Raw genomic sequence first — 19,647 nt, 5'->3', positions numbered from 1 at the left:
AAAGGAACAACAGTTCAAACAAATGAACCTTGTGTTTTCTCAGGATGGGAAAACAATCATAGAATAATTTTCGTTGGAAAAGACCTTTAAGATCATTGAGTCCAGCCATTAATCTAACACTGCCAAATCCACCTCTAAATCATGTCCCTATGAACCTCATCTATGTGTTTTTTAAACCCCTCCAGGGGATGGTGAATCCACCACAGCCCTGGGCAGCCTGTTCCAATGCCCAATAACTATTGCCAGGAAGAAATTTTTCTGAATATCCAGTCTAAACCTATCCTGGCACAATTTGAGGCCATTTCCTTTTGCTCTCGTTTTCTTCACCTCCATGCGCACAAAAACCCCATAGCACTGTATGTCTACAGTGCAAGGTTAGAAGTTTCTGCTCTGTGCAAAAAAAAATGAGCTTTATTTGAATATAAAAGGTGAAAACCTGTTCTTAAGAATCATGTGCTGACAACCAAAGTGAATGCCACTTATTCTGGGCAGTCTGTGTCCCTCTCTCCCTGCCATAGTCACAGTGTGTGGGTTGAGCTCCTCTGGTCAGTGATGCTGGCTCTCCATAACCCTAAATGCTCAAGGAAGCTCTTATTAACTGTGAATATTGAGGGGGCTGCAGATGAGAAATCCTGAGCAGGAATGTAGTTTCCCTGTAAAAATAATCAGCCTCCATTTCTAACAGCAGCTGTAGCTGAAGAAAAACAGAACAAACAAAAAGCCAAAAAAACAACAGGCAAGATTTTTGGTAGAATGTTGAAAACACAAAAGCTTCCCTAAATCCATCTCCTCATTTCACATAAAACCAAAGTCCTTGGCTATTTGATATCATAAATTATTCTGTCCCCTTTCCTGCAAGAACATGAGTGCTAGTTAACATATTCTAATTAATCCCAAAGGAAGATTCAGCATCTTCCACCCACAGAAATCTCTCTTTGTCCTGTATTTTAAAGGTAAGTCTATTTTCTCTCTGAATCCTCATTTGTTGCCCCAGTTGGAAAGGGAGTAGAGATTTATAACATTCACTGGTTGCTACACTTGGCTGCATTAGAAGGCTGAGTATCAGGAAGAGGTAAAAATACTTTTCTCATGCATCCAACATACTGCATTGTCTGTCTTCTGGGATGAAGTGGATCGGCTGTTTAACAGCACACAGTAACACCACCCAAATGTTTGGATAAGAAAGCAGTAGATACTGTAATATCAATTTGGCAAAATAAGAATAATAATGATACTATTACAATGTAGAATTTGTAAAGTCCTCAGGGATATTAGAAGCTAAAAAGCCCCACAGAAACATTAATAAAAGTAATAATAATATTTCCACAAAATTCCCAATATAATTTACCTTTGTAAAAAGATCCAGCATATTAAGAAGCTTTTTATAGATTTAAAATTATAGCTTCATTACTGCTGTTCTTTCTCATTCTTTTAAGCTCACATGTTGCAAAAGTGTATGTATTTAGAGCCTAGCTGATGTCAGTACAGACAAGAAAACACGCTCACCTGTGCAAGAGCTCTCCTGATGACTTTGCCAATGTCTTGTCTCCACTCAGGGATGTCAGGGTTATGGTAGTCCAAGTTGGGAGAAAATGACAGGAGCTGAGACTGGAAATACTCTGGAATAGAAAAACAGTATTTATGAGAAGATTAAATGAGCAGTGTTGAGAGTACATCCATGGGTGCAGAAGACAACAGGAAGACCATAATTATCTTAGAGAGGAAAGGCTGAAGGAAGAAAACACACTGGCTAACACTAAGCAGCACAGAAAGCCTGCAAAGAAAGAATTCTTACAAAGGTTCTCACAAAGGATGTTTTGCCCTAATGCCAACTTGTGGCTTTTCCGAGAAGAAATGGAAGCAAAAATGAGAGAGGTGGGAGGATGCTTTCCTTTCATGATGCCTCTGGGCTTTGTAACTTTGCCACTCAACTTCCTTAGATTCTGCTTACAAGGAAGTTGACCAGTAAATAAGGCAGTATCTGGCTGAAATTTGGAAAGTCTCTGCAATTCCATGCATTGTGGTTTGCAGAGCAAACACTTGCTGTAAGTAATGTTTTCAAAAGCAGGTATTATCTGTTTGCTCTCCTGGAGGGAAGCCATGAGCAGTTAATACCCCCAACAAATAAAAACCCAGTGGTGCTAATGACTGGCTAATCAAGCAATGGCTATTAATGAAACACTTTAAAATTACCTCCTAATTGACTGATTGCAGGAAGGAGGAAAAACCTCCTAGACTTCAAGTACAGAACAATTTAAGTTTTTCTCCAATTCCAACTCTCCCCTCTGGTGTCACCAGAGACCAAGCCTGGAATCCTTATGACAACCCTGCACAATGGATTTGTGCCAGTGGAAGGCACAGATTCAGCATGGCAAACACACTGAGATGCAAGTTCCCAGGGTAGAAGACTCTCCTTTCTGTTTTTGGAGATGTGCTGTGCGTCACCTTGAAGCACCTGATCTCCAGATACTTCAAATAAGCACCATTAATCATTTGTAAGAAGGTACCAGTTTTAGATTAAGATAAACCAGCAAGACTATAAATGAGGAAATCCACGGAATAGCAGGGATGTGCCAGCACAGTGTTTATGTTACATCTTTTGCAAGATCCGTTCTTTCTAGATGGTGCAGTATATTTTCAAATAAAACAAGCCATCAAAGACAGCAGGGAAACTCAAGTTCTGAAGGCTTAACCCAGAGTCTGATACATAAAGCCTTTGACTTTTCAACCCTCAGTACCATGTCCAGTTTATTTTTTGAGTAAATTCTGGTGTGTTAATCACAATGCAAGAAAAACCTAAATAAATAAATAAAGCCATGCCTTCCTGTCTAGAGCCATAACAACTTAGGACACAGATTAGGATACAAATTTAGCAAAGCACATGTTTACTAAAGTTATCACTCATTTATGTACTCAGACTTGAACCAACCACCAGACTGGGGGTCTGGAAGGACTCCTTCCTTAAACCAGGACAGTCTGCAGCATGACGCTGCATAGAACTATTTGGACATTGCAACTGGATCAGTTTCTCTTTGTGATAAATCCTAAAGGTTTGAATTTTTTAAATAGAATGGCAACATTTCTTACAAAGTGTTTAAAAACAGTGAGGAGCATTCTGTGAGACCTACCAAGACCTTTACTTCACAACTACAAAGAGCATCTGTGTGGTCCCCTCTCAGATACGCTTGATTCAGGTTTATTCCAGAAACTAGTGGAAAGATGCAAGCTTCCCAGAAGTAATTACTGCATTTTGCAGTGCTCAAGGTGATCAAGTAGAGGGTTACTCATATTTGCTAATAGCTAGTTTGGGTATTGCTAAATCATATTAACAAATTATAAAAATCCATTGCATTTCACAGTCAGGCAATCAATAAATATCTATTTAGCTGGTTGTTAAATCTGAGCATACAGTTTTCCAGGCACCAGCAGGACATTTATTTATATTTAATTACTGAAACAAGAAACACATAGTTCAGTCATGCAGTATACCTTCTCTTATTTAAAGCCTATGTCTCAATAAAACTTGGTATCCAAAGAAAAGTTTGCCCTCAAATGCTCGATGCCAATAACTGGGTGAAGAAAATTAAGACTAGCCCAGGGTGGAAATCATCCTCTAGAGAGACTTCAAAAGTCCTGGCCAAAACTGCTGAGAGTGCCCTTCCACTCAGCCTTTATCAAGCCCCAAACTGGGTGAGCTCTATGGTTTGTCAAAGGGTGCTTTTTGGAGCCCATGATGGACAGAGCTGGCAAGAACATACCAAACATGACCCACAGGAAAGTCCAGTGGACACATTCAGACCTCCAGCTGCAGCATGGAGGCTGGGCAGAGATACCAACAACAGAGTCATTTCTGTCCCCTGTTTCCCAGACCCCTCCTGCTTATTCAGTCACTATATGAAGAGAAACAGGAGCTGTAATCAGGCCACCCCTGACTCTTTCCACAGCTAGGAAGGAGGGGGAAGGCAGTCTGGCTACAGCTCTGAGTGTTTTTTTCTTTCAGGAGTTCCCAGTCAGAGTGTACAGACAGACCACCAGACAGAGGAGACATCAGCCACTGTGCTACAGTGCTGAGCTTATGAAGCTGGCTCGCTGCTCCATCTAATTTACTTCTGTATTGTGTGATCACAAAGTATCTGAGTTACTTTGTTGGCAGCTTGTCTTCAGAGGTTCCTCCAGACATTAGGGAGTTCAGAGAGTTCATTTTGGTTTAGCGATGACTGACTGTTCTTCACCTATAGATACCCCTGAGAGATTTGGATGTAAAAGGCTGAGAGTACCGTGCACTGCGACCTCCTTGGTGTCCTGGATGAGGCTGTTGCCCGCAGAAACCTGCACAGTGACAGTGTTCATCCCCTCCACAGTGAAGACGTAAGAGATGCTGCTCTCCAATGTGATGAGGGGCTGCAACAGGTAAACACAGATGGTGATGTCAAAACCAGTATGAGATTAACTCAGGATCACAACATACACCGGATTAATCCACCAGGCCATGACATACTTCCTCCCTAATACAGAAATGGCGCTCCAAGCTTGCATATCTTGGTTAGGCCTAAATGTGGCCCAAACACCACCCAGTGAGAACAGTCCCATTGGCAAAGGTTTCTCTCACTTCAGTAAATGCTTCCTGAAACATTCTTCCAGTGAACTGCAACCTGTTATACTCTGAACACCTCAGTAGAGCGCAGTCAGCAATTGCAGAGTTGGCGCTGCAGAATGCAGTGTTGCACGCACACTCAGCACAGCTGCTGCCTCATCTGTACAAAACACAATCCAGCTCAAACCAGCATTTGAACATAAACCAACGATGCAGATGCTTCCTCAAACATTCCATATTGTTCAGATTCAGAACCAGCCCTTGCTCTTATGAGCACAAATCCACCTAACTCAGAACAACTCTCCTCAGGACAGAGCGAGTGCACCCAGCATTGCCCTGTCCACATTTTGAGTCTGTAAGCTAGCTCCAACCTTAAGCTGGCAAACCATGCTAACAAGGCCAAATGCATGGCATAATGCCTGCTGACACTGCTGTCTGAATGTGGCTGAATGCTTTCCAGAGTAAGATTGACCTGCATTTAGCCAGCTCAGGTCCCTGGCAGAGGAGGCTGGCTTTATCTGCACCTTCTCAAACAAAAATGTCCTTGATAGCACTACAGCTCTTCTCTTTGCACAGGAAACTCTCACACTGATACACATCTAGATGAGAAAAGTGCACCATGTTTGGGAAGAGAGATTTGCATATTGAAAATCAAAGGTCTAGTCTTAGTGGTGCCATTGATCTGACAACTGGTCTATAGACAAATCTCTTGGTTTAGATTAAACCATTAAAATGGAAATAGTGATACTAGCGTCCATTGCAAAAGCACTTAGAGGTCTAGGAGAACAGATAAAACCATTGTACCTTTGCTATCATTCCTTCACCACATTGCCAGTTTGTTTCCAGAGGAAAACCCCTGAACATGCGCCATCCAGCTCTCATACTTCATGCCATTAGACCACCAGTTTGCCTGAATTTCACAGCAGTGGCCATATATGCCATTTGCATAGACAAAATTTCCACTGGCATAGACCAGGCTGGCAAACATATTAGCCCCAGTGCAGAATGGCACGTTCCTTTGATTCCCTCATCCATGAGCTAAAAAAGCAGTAGAAAAAAAAAATCTTGATCATAGGGGACTCAGAGCAACTCAGCAAGGGTGTCAGCTTGTGCTAGTCCTGAAGGCCTAGCTAACATATACTTAGACACACATTCTGCACAAGTAGAATAGGCCTATATCAAACTGCAGTGGTATTAGCAGTCTTCCTGGACATTACAGGTTGTGATTTTGCAAAACAGCAGATAAGAGGAACCAATCTGGCCTTTAAAACTTCAGTTTTTCCTTTTTGTATGTGTATATGGTGGACATTCCATTATCATGGATGATTTCACCTCCATCATGGAGTTTTAATATTAAGCCAGCTCCTTAATTTTAATTCAAGCACCAAGACCTGGAAACTAAATTAAATCAAGTAGTTTAAGGTTCATTTGCTCAAACCTATTAGACAGCTGGACACATTCATTAAACTGGACCTGTGTTAATCCAAGCAAATTGGCCTTTGGGTATACTGCAAAAATTAGCACAGTAGAAATGTCGTACAATGGTTCCAACAGGGTGGGAAAGGCAGGAGAAGAACCTCAGCCGATCATTTGAGTCTAAGACAACCCCCTTCTGTACAGCAGCACAGAGTGCATGTTAGTGAGACTGCACAGTGACATGACACATCTGCTTCTGCCTGGGATGCCCACAGGCTGAACAGGAAAAGAAGCTGCAATCCCTCAGCATGGAAGCACAATATATCACCTAGCAATACCAGTCACTATGCACAATATTGCACATCTCATCTTGTAATTCACACACAAATCAGTGTCCCCATCTTCCACCTGTACTAAAAGCATCACAGTTTGCCCATGAATGAGCACAGAGAAGGATCTGACGTGTGTTAAACATGCCAGAAGGAATCTTGATGTGATGCAGATTGTTGTTCTGAAAGAAAAAAGGTGGCTGCTGCTGTTATGTCTATATCCTTTGCCATACTTCTGTCAGAGCTGAAGTACACTTCATGAGGTAGTTGGAGATAAAGCTTTGCCTTTGATTTGGCGACAGGTAGAGTGGCACCACCTTTACTAATCTACACCTCAACAGATTTCAACATGTACAGTCACTCCAGGGTGTCACTAGGATCAGCTGCTCCATGTATAGCTATGTCCAAAGCATCCACCCCAAACACATCCACATCTGCTTGTAGTCTGTTGCCTCTGGGCCTGAAACAGATTACTTTCTATTTAAAAAAAATATATTTCTTTAAGGCAATATATTTCTTTCTATTCACAATCAACTTCTATATTAAAGACAAAAGCAATGGCTGGAAAACTGACACCTGGATGGCTTAATCAGATGGTCAAGGTACCAGTACCTAAATGTTTCATGTACTTCAGTGGCTGTCCATGTGTGAGCAGAGACAAAACTATCAGAACTGTAATGTGATCTTGCATCCCACTATTTCAGTGCAGTATAATCTATGTGGAATTCTCTGGTACTTGTCATGGACTCAGTGTGTGTATTTGGGTGGTTGCCACAGCTCAGCCAGGGTACAACAACCTGCCGAGTTATAGTTAGTGGTTTATATTCCTGAGCTCCTCTGGTGCCTGGATTATCCTTCCACAAAAAGAGGTGAGTTCTTAAACTGAGCTTCCTAACTTGAGGTAAAATCCCAGTAGACACAGCATTTACTGTTGTGGTTTTTTTTTTCCTCCTGCTCCTATTCGTAGCTAGGGTAAGAGGTTAAAATGCAAGAGGCTTTGTCAAAGAGAAAATAAAATACTGGTGTATCTGCTATTTTTTATTTGAAGTTCCATATTTCATGTAAAATCCTCATTTTTTTTTCTATTGTGATCTCACCTCAGTGCCCATCTTCAATTGCCACTCAATAATGTAGACAATGATGTGATTTAAATTGCTTTTGTAAATAACAGTAGATACTACACTGCAAAATTACCGTCTGTACATTTCACAGTGTAATAATGGAGGACATTCCCTATGTGTCAGCTGTCTCGCTCTTTAAGCCTGTAATAAAAACCGTAGCTAATAAGCAGTCCTGCTCTTTCCATTTGAAAGCATGGCCTCAACTTGTAGTTTCACTTAAATCTGATTATTGATAAAAAAGTTCTTTATAATAATTTTTGGCTAATAATTTGAAAATTCACTACAAACAAGTCTCACGTCTCTCTCCAATACACCCAAGACTTTGAACAATAGTCACAGATGGACACAAACAATTCATTGAGAGTCTCGCTTGAAATTCTAGATAGAACTGGTTATTTGAACACCAACAGCTTTAAAATATTGTGTTGGAATCCAGCATTATATACTGCATACTGGTACATAATGGAAACTCCCATGGTTATTTGAACACCAGCAGTTTTTAAACACTATGTTGAAAGCCAGTATTATCCCATATATAGTGGGATATATATATTCAGTTAAGTTGCAAGTGAACACTGGTAATAACAGTGGTCTTCAAAGCTCAGTAGGACTGATAACCAGATCTAAAAAAGTAATGACTCCCAAGAACAATATGAGACAGGAGGAAATAAACTCACAAAAGTTAAAGTTCAGATAATGACAAACCCTTTTTAGATGATGAAAAAACTAAAACATAAACTAAGCAAAAGCAAGAAGTTTTTATTAGGGTTGGGAGAGTTCCTTGTTTGGTGCAACAAGCTAAGAAAGTAAAAAGGAACCAAAGGGTAATTGTACCTTGGTGTTGTTGCCAAACCACCAGAAGTAGGTGAGTGTGCCTGCCTGGCTGGGCCAAACTACTGCAGTAATGTTGACATCCTTATTTCTGATGGCGACAAAGGGGACACTCAGATGGACATGCTCCACTGGACCTGAGGGATGAGAAAGTCCATTATTAGAGACTTTGAGTTAAATCCTCCCTGTGCAGTTGTGAACAGCACGGATATTTCCTTCAAATAAATATGTCAGTAGTGAGAGTCTGTTGTAGCAATGCATGAGAAATTTAGCAGTCAGTAAGCAAAAGAAAAAGATACCAGATTAACAAACATAAATGCATACATTGTTTTTTTTCCTCACTCTTCATTCTAGGGGAGCCAGAAATACATGTTTTGCACAGTGCTAATTTCAGACAGAGTCAGCACTGTGTTTAAAAGAATTGTTTAAATGCAGTTTAAGGGAGAACACTGAACTGGATTTGCACTGGATATGGCAAACTGCTATTGAAAGCTTGAGGGATAGGACACAGAGACAAAAAAAGGTGTTTTCTTGATAGTATATCCACTGAGCTATCCAGCTTTGTGGGAAAATCATTTTAGCCAAGATGATTTAAATCTGATTATATATGAAGCATTTATGGTTTGATTAAGTACACCCTGACAGTTTTTTAGGTCTCCAAAAGAAAGATTAATGATTTTGGAAATCCCTGGTATCTTTTAGATTTGGGCCTGACCTTGAGAAGTCTTTAGGGAGTCATTTACCACTAGCAAAAAAGTCAGGAACTACTTGAAAGATGTGTGCATTGGCACATCAAAGCATTTAACTGTCAGAAGATCATGTTTCTGAAGGAGTTAAAAAATAACAAAATTATCAATGCAAAGTTGTGTCTGATAAACGTCCAGAGTTAGTCCAGTGCGTGAAGTCCAGAATTAAGAAGCCACTTCTTCTCTAGAAAGAGAAAAAAAAAGCGTAGAAAATGCTAAGGTTTCACTTGATAGTTTTGTTTTAAGCTTTTACCATCTCCATTGTTTTGCTCCTTGTTTGATTTTTTTGGTTTTACTGGTACTGAATTTCAGCTGATAACTGCTGCACATTAGACTGTATTACTGAGTCTCTCTAGATGGTATCTTACAAAACAAAGCAAGCTGATAGACTAGCACTGTGAGAAGGAAAGCATGAAATAAAGAGTAAGATTTAATTCTTTTTCTAATAAGACATTAATTCTGGGAAGTAGGAAATTCACTGATTTCAACTGAGACAATCTTCTTGTGTTACCTCTCAGCTCATCAAGCATGAAATGGGGACATTAATCACTTCACCTACTTGGACTACGAGGATTTTTGAAGAGCAAGAGCTGTTCTTTTACCACCAGAACACAAAGCTCTGAGCACAATGGGACACTATTCTTGGCTATGGCTCCTTAAAACTTACTCTTTTTTGTTTTTCTTTTCCCAAGGGGTCTCTACCAGGAAATCACTCCTGATGTCTGCCCATAGCAAGTACTCTGGGTTCACGAGAATAGGAGGTTCCCTCAAATATTTTCTGACAGTGCATGAAAAACACTAATATCTTCACTTCCTTTAAATGAAGGGGTGAGCAGCTTGACCGGAGATTCCAGAAAGGTGGAAAGGTTGACAGACCACTGATAAAGCTGCAGGACAGAAAACTACTGTTGCTTGAGATTAAGGAGCTGCTTTGCCTTTCTGCACCCCCACCAGCACAGGATTCCAGCAGCAGTCACATTGTATAATAAGGGTAATTTATATAGCAGCCATTTTTGTCTGTACATTTGAGCTTCAGGTTCAAACCTCCCATATTGACTAGCAGATCCAACTATATTAAAAGTCTAATACTGAAGTATCTTTTTCGGTGTTAGCATGAAGGTAAATGTTTGCAAAACATTTCCCTAGAGAAAATGATAATAAGTTGGCCACATAAGAATGCTATAGAAGTCAAAGGAGAGATCTGAGAGGCTGAGGAAGAAGAGGGGAGAGTAGCACAACCAGGCCAAGCACCTGCCCCTTTTTGCATTCTGCTCTAAAATCTTCATCAGGAAAAAGCAGTTCCTACGAGAAAAATCACATAATCCATACAAAGCTGGTTGTTATTACCAGGTAACCATCACTTTTTTCAGCTAATGGCCCAAGGTGAAGGAAAAAACTGTTAATGCTCTAATAACAGGTTGTTAAATGCAGCCATGATTGACTTTGAGGGAATTATGAGCATAATAAAATCTTCAAGGAACATTTATTCCTTCACACAGGGAGCCTGAAATTAAAAAGAAGAAAAAAGTTCTTGAGTTTTGGAAATTTCTTACATGCTTTCTCCCAGCAGAAGAAATGGCTAGAAGACATTCTGACAGGCTAAGGGGGAAGACAGACATGGCTGTGGACACCATTGAGGGCAAAAACGATGAGGTCCATCTGAATACAGACGGAGCTCTCTGCCCAGGAGATCTAGTAGTCTGAGAGCAGGACAAATAACTGGCATCTTCCTCATCTCATCCTGCATTCCACACCCTCTGCTCTCTCCTGTGGCTTTGAGAAGGCCAGCTGGGGGCTCGACATTTCAGTCTGCTCATGTGCCAAATGGAGAGAAACTGCACTGATGTACCAAACAGGAAGAAAAGGTCAGGGATGCGTGTCGAACACATCAAACATGAAAAGTAGCGCATTAGCCCTCAGTGCCTTAATATCCCAGGAAGTACACATAGCATAATGCTTTTATTTATTAAGCATTGTAAATTCCCAAATCCTGAATAACTGACTCAAAATTTAGTAGATTAATCTAAACCGCTTGGTATTAGGAGCATATTGAAAATACACATTTGGGTTTTTATTTTTTTTTTTCACATGCTGTTTTGTCTCTGACCCTTTCAGAAAGCCTGAGAAACATTCTCAAACTTTTCTCTGTATCTGTGAGGACTGCAGATATATTAGTGTTAAAAGAAACTTCCCTTCCTCTTCATTCAGTGAAGCTTACCTACAAGACAGAAGAGTGTCTGAAAGTCCAAGCCTCTCAAAGAACATGAGCTGCATATGTAGGTTGGTCTGCCTGTATTTTTAGGCCCAACCGGAGTTCTAGGGATTTTCAGTGAGGTCAGGTTTTCACTCAAGGAATCCAGCAGCTGGAAGTACTTACAGACCACATGCAGGAAGAGGACAGCGGTGTCAGAGCCCAGGCTGTTCTCTGCATACGCCGTCACCTGAAAGATGCCAGCACTCTTGTACACGTGCCGGATGCCGTTCTCAGTGGGGCTGAAATTAGCATAGGATACTGCAATGCCATCTCCAAAATCAAGCTGAATGTTTGTCCTCTGGAGATCACCCTGCAACAGAGAAGGTTGGATTAGGAATCTGGGCTGATAAGAATGATTAATCTTGCCCTCCATCCCACTTCTCAGTTCCATTTTATTAGCATGGACACGGACTTGTAACTTTACCAAAAAAGCCTAGCTTTGTTCTGTCACTCCCCAAAGGGGCCAGACTCAAGTCAACACCAGATAATCACATACTAGCAATGCTTCGAATAGCCAAACATGTATACCTGTAAAGACATGTTATTTCCTGATTTTGGGTTTAGAGATTTTGGGTGGGCATAATGCCAAACATGCGTCTATCAAGGGAACCATATTTGAGTCATCTAATTCAATGCATGGCTGAGGTTTGTGTGTCAGTGAAGTGGCCAGGGCTTTGCACAGCCTTTTGCCGAATGGGCGGTGTCCAACAAGTACCTCCACCAGAGGCAGTGAGATGAGAGCCCCACAATGATGGATGGCTAGGTGCTAACTGGAGAGCAATTACCACATGCACACGGGAGCATCAGGAATGCTACAGAGACAGGACAATGGTTGAAGTAGCTCTCCAATATGTTCCAAAGAAACAGAACCTAGTCACTGAGATGCTGTAAGTCTAGTCTAAGTTAGTTTTCCAGGCGTCCTGTATAGTCAGTGAAAAAGAACGACAGCAAGAAACCAACACATCCCATACTAAGATAATTGAGACAGGTGACATGAATCATCATCTGCAAATATCCATCCCTGTACCCTGATGACAGAGAAGCTAGATGACTAGTTTCACCTAGACATGTAACTTCAGGATGGCTGAATTTATACAGCTTGAGTCCCACACTGAGGACTGACAGTTTTATTCTAATGTCAGTCAACACAGAAATAGGGCCTGGATACACAGGAGAATTAAGTAGATGATGAGAAAATTCCTTCTAGGATTACTGTCAATGACAGCTATTAAATGAAGGAGGGAACATCAGACAAGAGTTTCCAGCATTGCAGGTATTGTCTAGAGGCAGCAGCTGCACTGTTTTAATTTAAATCATGCTTTAAACCACTGTAGTTGAACTGTAGGAGTGTCTGTTACTTCATCTTCTTGGAACCTTACTTTATACTCATCCCCAGCTGACTAAAAGTAACGCAAAACAAGGCTAATTGAAACAGAACTAAAGCCCACTTCAGTGATTTCACTGAACTGAAATAAAACTGCACCTCAGATTAAATATCTGTAGTTTTCTGCCTATATGTAAGATGTGTTGGCCCAAGTAATTTCCTTTCATGAAAGGCATTCACTGTATTCACTGTTGGTGAAGATAATATGACCTTTTGGAGATGCTCCTAGCCTAAAACTGAAACCAATCTCTAGATGTATTGAGGATAAGAGTGAGATTCTGAAGTAATAGGAAAAAAGATCCTGCTCCTGAATTTAACTTTTTGGGGTTTTTTTAATAGAAAATTCAGAAATACTTCTTAGCCATCTCGTAAACCCCATTATAGCTGTAAATGCACAGTCAGGATCAAAGCTGATGTGTGCTTCTAGTACATACTGATCTAAGGAAGGGAAGCAACCATGTAACTCATGGCCAGCTCTGAGTTACCTCCAGTCTCTTCGCAGCCAGCTCAGACCCTGTCGGGTCCTGCAGCCCCTGGGCTCACTGACAAAGACCACTGAACTCAGAGATATCACTAAGGGCTCTGGGCCAGGTATTGCTCAAAACAAACTGTGACTTCCTAGAAATTCTGTGCAGATCAGACAAAGGGAAAAGATTCCTGGGACAACACACCCATGACAGTCCTTAAAAGTTTTAGAGCTGACAGCACCAGCTTTCCCGTGAGCAGTGATTCTCAAGTTGACCTGTGTGCGTCAAACATGGCTCGCAGACTAAATTCTGTCTATGAACCTCGCATCCGAAAGAGGTTTTTCATATGGTCTGAACACATTAATATGTAGCACAGATCCATTTTGGCTCATGACTTCTTATCATCCCAGGACAGTCAGGATAAAGCCAGAATATTAGCTGGATTGTGGAAGAAGAGGTCGTTAAATCAGGATTAAGTAGCTCATGGGCTGTTCAGACCCAAACGATCAGCAACTGAGACCAAAGGTGCACAACAAAGGTTCCCGCAGAAATACCCGTGAAAGGGCAAGCGGTCCCAGTCATTCCTCCCACTGACTCCAAACACACAGGACCTGCTGCTTTACTGGGAGTTGCCATCAGCCTGTGTAAGTCGCAATGGCAGCACTGACACAGGCAGGACGCTGTGTTCTGCTACTGGTCCCAGTCCTGAGAATGCATCCGATCTTGTTCTTTGAATGGAAACCTGGGAGCACAGACAAGAAACCAGACTACACTGAAGCAGGTCCCCTGTGTGGATGATCAGGACTACAGCGTGCCCCTCAGACTTCATCTTCCTCATAGGCTACACCTGCATTAACAAATTGGTATGTAGGAATGGTATCTTTCAGATGTCAATTTGTCTTGAGTGTATATTTGGAGTCTTCAGGTACATGCCCATGTTAGCAGGTTTATTACATGTAGTTTTTGAAATACAGATATTTGGTTATATGGTTAGAAAAAATACAGTATAAACCAAAAAGTAAACATAGATGACTAGAGTGGTAGTGACGCTAAATCCCATCTATAATATTGAGTAGCCAATAACATCTTTTTGACCGGGAGATCTTTAAGTCTCTAAAAAATTCTCTAGCAGGGGTAAAATTACACTTTTGGGATATGCAGTTATTTGATAGAAGTCTCCCAGAGCTTGTTAAACCTTTCAAAACCGCTTCTCAAGAGAATGTATTAAGACCACTAGTTCATCTAATATGGAAGACACTCAACAGAAGATAAAAATTTGATCTGGACTAGATTCATCACTGATGACCTCAGGCTGAAATCTCTTGAACTCATCACAGCAGCTCCTCTCTCATGCCTTACAATTATCTTTTCTATTTCCTTCTTGCTTCTCCAATAGGATCATATCTGAAATGAGAAGGTCTGAATGAGAAGCAGGAAGAAGTTTTTTCATGACTGAACAGTAGCAGATCATCTTTCCACCCTATTATGAGAGTTGTGTCGTCAATGCAAAGCCTGCCCATCACACTAATCCTATTTTCTTTCTCCTTTCCATACTTCTGTATCCAGTATATAAAATACTAAACCAAGTGTGCTAGCTCCACACACGATGCCAGATATTCTGGAGTCTATGAATATAAATTAAAAAAGAAATTGAGGCATTTCAAATGGAAAAAAAAAAAAAAATCATTGTTTTCCATATTTATACAAAAGGCAGAATTTATTGCTTTAAGACCCCCAAACTACTGAAAGGGAATGAGCTAGGGACTGTCATAAAGATTGGAGCTCTGCATACTGAAATCAGTGAGCAGGCGAAGAGTAGTGGAATGAGTGGAGATGAGTATTGCTATGGAACAGCCCTTCAAAGTCATCTCCCCAACAAGACCAGCATGGGAAAGTTTTCTTGCTTGGAAGCCATGATAGCACATTGACAAAAACTGTAGAGACAGGACAGTGGTTGAAATTTTGGCCTTCTAAAGTTAAGAGCCAAACTCCCACTGATTTCAGGAGGACTTTATTTCATCCAACATATGCTTGGGGCAGGTGGGAATGGAATGTATATACATGATGTATTATATTTTGGTTCTTTCTAATGAAGTTCTCAAATTGTTTGCACAAAAATATGACATGGATGTGTCCATCTCTTTCTATAAACATAGTTCAGCAATCTTCTAGCAGATGTGCAGAGCTCAAATACTTGCTGAGACTTGTTCTTTGAATAGTCACTGCTTGACTTCTCAGCTCACTGAGCTCACTTTCAGCTCACTTGCAATTACAACCCTGTTATAAAGCTTTGCTGTCACCTTGTGATTACTGAAAGAGGGAATCTCTGAGATGGCATAAACAGACGACGAGAGCTCAATAACTGCAGCTGCCTTATAAACAACCATTTAGACCTGAGGGGAGTCTGTGTACCTTCAGAGGGGAGGTGGGGACACATGGAAAAGGTGCAAAAACAGGTTATAGACCTGGTCAAGAACACAACTCCATACAACAGCAATTTGACAGTCTATTATTTCTTTTGGCTCTCAAACTTGGATTTAAAAAAAAAGAAGTAAAAACAGGTTCTTATCTCCTCATGTTCCCTTGTATTTATACACAGTCCGAGTCACAGTCCAGCCCCGTATTTCTGAAAACAGCAAGATCATCAGTCATTCTGCATTTCTTTGTATGTTGTCCTTGTCATGCACATATTCTGAATTACCACTGTGAACAATAATACTAAAATCTATAAATCCTGAGAAATTTAGATTTCAGTTAACTATGATGAATTCTTCATTTTGCATTCGACAGCATAAAACTCAGTCACATCAATATATTGAGGACGTGTAGTAGAAGGTAGAAAGGAACTGATGGCTAATCACAAAATTGCTGATCAGGGCTAGTCTGAAACAGTAAGAAGGCTGAGTGGAGACCACGCATGTCTCCAAAATAGAGCTTGCCAGACTGCTGTTTGGCTCAGATAGTGAGTGTAGACATAGGTTTAAAACAACCCCTCAGCAAAGAGACCAGAGAAGGTGGAAGGAGGAAGGAGTTAATCTGTATGACAGCATGGTATGTAATAATTAAGACTTTTACAGAAATTATTTATTCTAAATAATGAGGAGAACTTTGATGACAATTAATTTGTCTCAGGTTCACACTGAAAGGCTGGAATACGTTTTGCTAGAATCAGTGGTGTGGTGTGTTTTGGTTTTGGTGTTTTTTGTTTTGTTTTCTTGTTTGTGGTGTTTGGTTTTTTGTTGTTGTTTGCTTTTGTTTGGTTTGGTTTGTTTTTCCCCCCTCTTAAATGTCTGTTCTCTCAGAAACAAGTGCAACACACAACTCTCTATGGAATGAGCTGTTCAGTCAAAGACATGTTCTCGAAAATCATCTTCCCTTAGAAAAAAACTGTTTCAATGAAATGTTTTTCTAACTATCCTTATTTTTCAACAAAGGACATAGAGTGAATGCCCTCACATATTTATTCAGCTGCCTCTTCAATCTCTAAAGCCTTGTAAAGACTTCACTCTTCATCTGCCTTGACTCCTGCCTTATTCCCCATCTGTTTATCATTCTTTGTACGCAGCAGTTCCGCTTCAGTTCCTTAATAAATTACTACTAGATTCCTAATTTTTAGATTATGTCTGTTCTTTTCTGAACTCCCACTCAACAGTGTCTATACAAATCGTCTTACCATGTCAAGTTTGCAGAATATAAAAGAATCAGCCAGGTAGACAAGAACTCCCCTTTGTGTAAAAGCAGAGCATGCATGAACCTCTGAAGAAGTGTGTAAAGAGGCCCTGTCAAATTAGTATGGTCCCAATGAAACATTTAGTTACTATATAAGAATTTAAATTAATAGAAGCATGTGTGTTTAGAAAAAAACAAACAAACAAATAAAAATAAAACAAATTTCTCCATGGCAGCATGCTCAGATTTACAACAGCTTCTTGTATTCTTGAAGGTCTAAGTTGCCAAAGGAGGCTACTCCTGGGACTGGGAGGGGAAGGGACACTAGGTTTGCACTGTTTCTAATATTGTTTCCCTAGAGACCTACTGCTGGTTGTTGTCAGAGATGGGATACTTCAGAGACAGGCATCTAGTCTGTCCTGCTGTCATTATTTTTATGTTCATGACCATGATCTGTTTGCCTCACAGCTGTCTCCAAGCGCTGTCCCCAAATGAAGTACACAGGACAGAGTAGATGACAAAATGTACTTGCAGTTCTCCAACATCACTTCACGCCCTGGCTGCCCCTCCTGAGATACCTGAAGATGTCAGAAGTGAGGTTGTGAGTCAATCCTTCTGTTTAACAAGAAAATAGATGTAACACAAGCCATTGTGGGAAAAATCACTGTTGGACCTCCAATGACACCTTCCATGGGCAGTCAGAAGCCAGCAGGGGAACACAGCCACTGCAAATGCAGCAGGGCTTTTTGTGGTGCAGTCACTTATATCCCTAAACACCAAATCACACACCAGAACAGGCATCTGAAAAATCCAACTGTCAGCCTGAATACTTACTAAGTGCCTTCCTTAGTTATTGAACCCTCCACCAAGCCACAAGCCTTGGTGACACAGGCTGCATTATACATGTTTGCTGAACAGAGGGGTACTTGTTTCAGAGAGATTGACAGAAGTGCCTCAATATTTTGATGCTTCCAGCACCAGCATGTCCTGGTGTCATTTATGCTACTGTTGGCTACAGAGGGGATCGTACCACATCATAACAAAACAGATATGGGCTGGGGAGCTCAGAGGTGGTTTAAGGAGGCTTAATTCCTACTGCAAAACAGTAATGTCCCTCACTGCTCCCCATGAGTCTGAAAATGTTCCCCACTGTTCTTAACCTTTCCCAGCAAAGCTTCAGCTAAAGCTTTTCATCACAGAAACAGAATTATTAAGCACAGAAACACCATTTCTGCCTCACAAAGTCCATAAACTGCAGTTCACTGGAGGTGGCAAAAAGCTAATGGGGAAATATATTTTTGACCAGATCAATCTTTCTTCAGCATCAGCCTCATCATTACAGGTAGACAAGAAAACTGTCCAAATATGCCTTTGGCTTGACCCAGTGTGACTGGTTTGTGTGTTTCACATACAGCCCTCTTTCAAAAATTCTCCTGAATCTCAGGAGTGTTCATCATTTCATGATCCCACCTGATCGCTCTTCTCAGCAGCCTGACAGGTAAAGGAGAAGAGTGCCAGCCCTACCACACAGCACAAGGTTTGCTGAGCCCACTAACACACCTCTTCCATAAGGACGATGAAGGTGGCATTGCGTCCCTGCTCCGTGACCAACTTTCCGTCAGTGGTGAGGATGTGCAGTCCCCGAGGTGCTTTTCCAGGGCATTTCTCCATCTTGGCCATGTACTTCTCTTGCAAGCCATCTGTGCAGTTGTTAGACACAATCTTTCGGTACCTGGGAAATGTAACAAAAGGAGACTGGGCTCAGGAGGTGAGGGGAAAAGTTTTTGTTTTGTTTCTCCATATTAATACATACACTGTCTGCTTGATTCCATCACTGAATGGAAGAATCAAAGAAATCTAATGCTTTATTAAATTGGAAAAAGCCAAACAAACCACAATCCAGACTTCCCCAGAGATTCTCAGCAGCATCACTGAGAACAGACACACAATGTGGAGGTGAATTATTTTTCACTGCTAAAAGGTAGAGAACTCCCCATGCCTGCAGGACTGTGCCCTGCATCCCAGCTTTTTAATTATGCTTTTTATTACGTTTTGTCTGCCTCGACTCTGCTAGAAGACACTCGGAATGATCTGCCAAGAGCTTTGTCCAGTCCAGTTTTAAAATGATTCAAGGAATGGCTTTTTCTCTTGGCTCTTCTTGGAAGAGATCAGCTAACTAGCAAGACATTTGGCTATTCCTAGTGTTGTTGAGGGGGATTAACCCTTTCTGGTAACGTGACAGTAAAAATACAGTATTGGTTAAAAAGACACAGACCTTAACTATTCCCTTATTGCTCTCTGTCAAGAGGGCTACAAGCAGTCACCCTGCCAGAGATCCTGTAATTATGTCCCCTATTTATAGGAACCTTTCAGCTGAAAGTGGGTCTCTGAAGTTAGAGTGACTCCAGGTTCCCAGCAGCATCTTTGTTCAGCTGCCTGCATCAACTGGCCATGAAAAACCCCATCATAACTATCGAGCATACAGGACCCGTGACTCAGAAGCAGCCCTGCAAAGTCTTCAGGGCCTGGACTGCCTGAGAAGAAACATGGCAATTCTGTACCAGCTAGTGCACCTCGAGTTACAGAGTATCTCCCAAATGACAGAATAGCATGTGCAAAGCAATACTACCATAATAAACCAAGATTTGCTACCTGTTCTGGGTAAAACCAAGAGAAACCAGCACATGTAGCTTGTCTGAAATCTCAAGGCATTGTATATACAAAGTGACAGTGGTAGAGGAAAAAAAAAATAGGCTAAGAATTGCTCATTTGGGCCACCCCAGAAGCTGTTGTAAATAGAAGCTGTAAGATAGGAAGAGGTTCAACAAAAACCAAT

General features: G+C 41.0%; 1 protein-coding gene across 1 annotated transcript in view; it reads right to left on the bottom strand.

Annotated features, from left to right (window-relative positions):
* Positions 1-19,647, bottom strand: part of SORCS3 (sortilin related VPS10 domain containing receptor 3) — a gene marked incomplete at its 3' end in the record, with an annotated part of 289,707 nt that overhangs the window by 9,354 nt on the left and 260,706 nt on the right. The window contains exons 18-22 of the mRNA XM_080347514.1: positions 18,372-18,543; positions 11,415-11,601; positions 8,295-8,428; positions 4,278-4,401; positions 1,507-1,619 (exon numbers count right to left, since the gene is read on the bottom strand). Of these exons, the coding sequence (XP_080203640.1) occupies positions 1,507-1,619; positions 4,278-4,401; positions 8,295-8,428; positions 11,415-11,601; positions 18,372-18,543 (730 nt within the window). The remainder of the gene's footprint in view (positions 1-1,506; positions 1,620-4,277; positions 4,402-8,294; positions 8,429-11,414; positions 11,602-18,371; positions 18,544-19,647) is intronic.

Source organism: Nesoenas mayeri (genome assembly GCF_963082525.1).
Source record: "Nesoenas mayeri genome assembly, chromosome: 7".
Classification (NCBI taxonomy): domain Eukaryota; kingdom Metazoa; phylum Chordata; class Aves; order Columbiformes; family Columbidae; genus Nesoenas; species Nesoenas mayeri.
The sequence above is the reverse complement of the archived record's forward strand: the minus strand, read 5'-3'. Positions and strand labels throughout refer to the sequence as shown.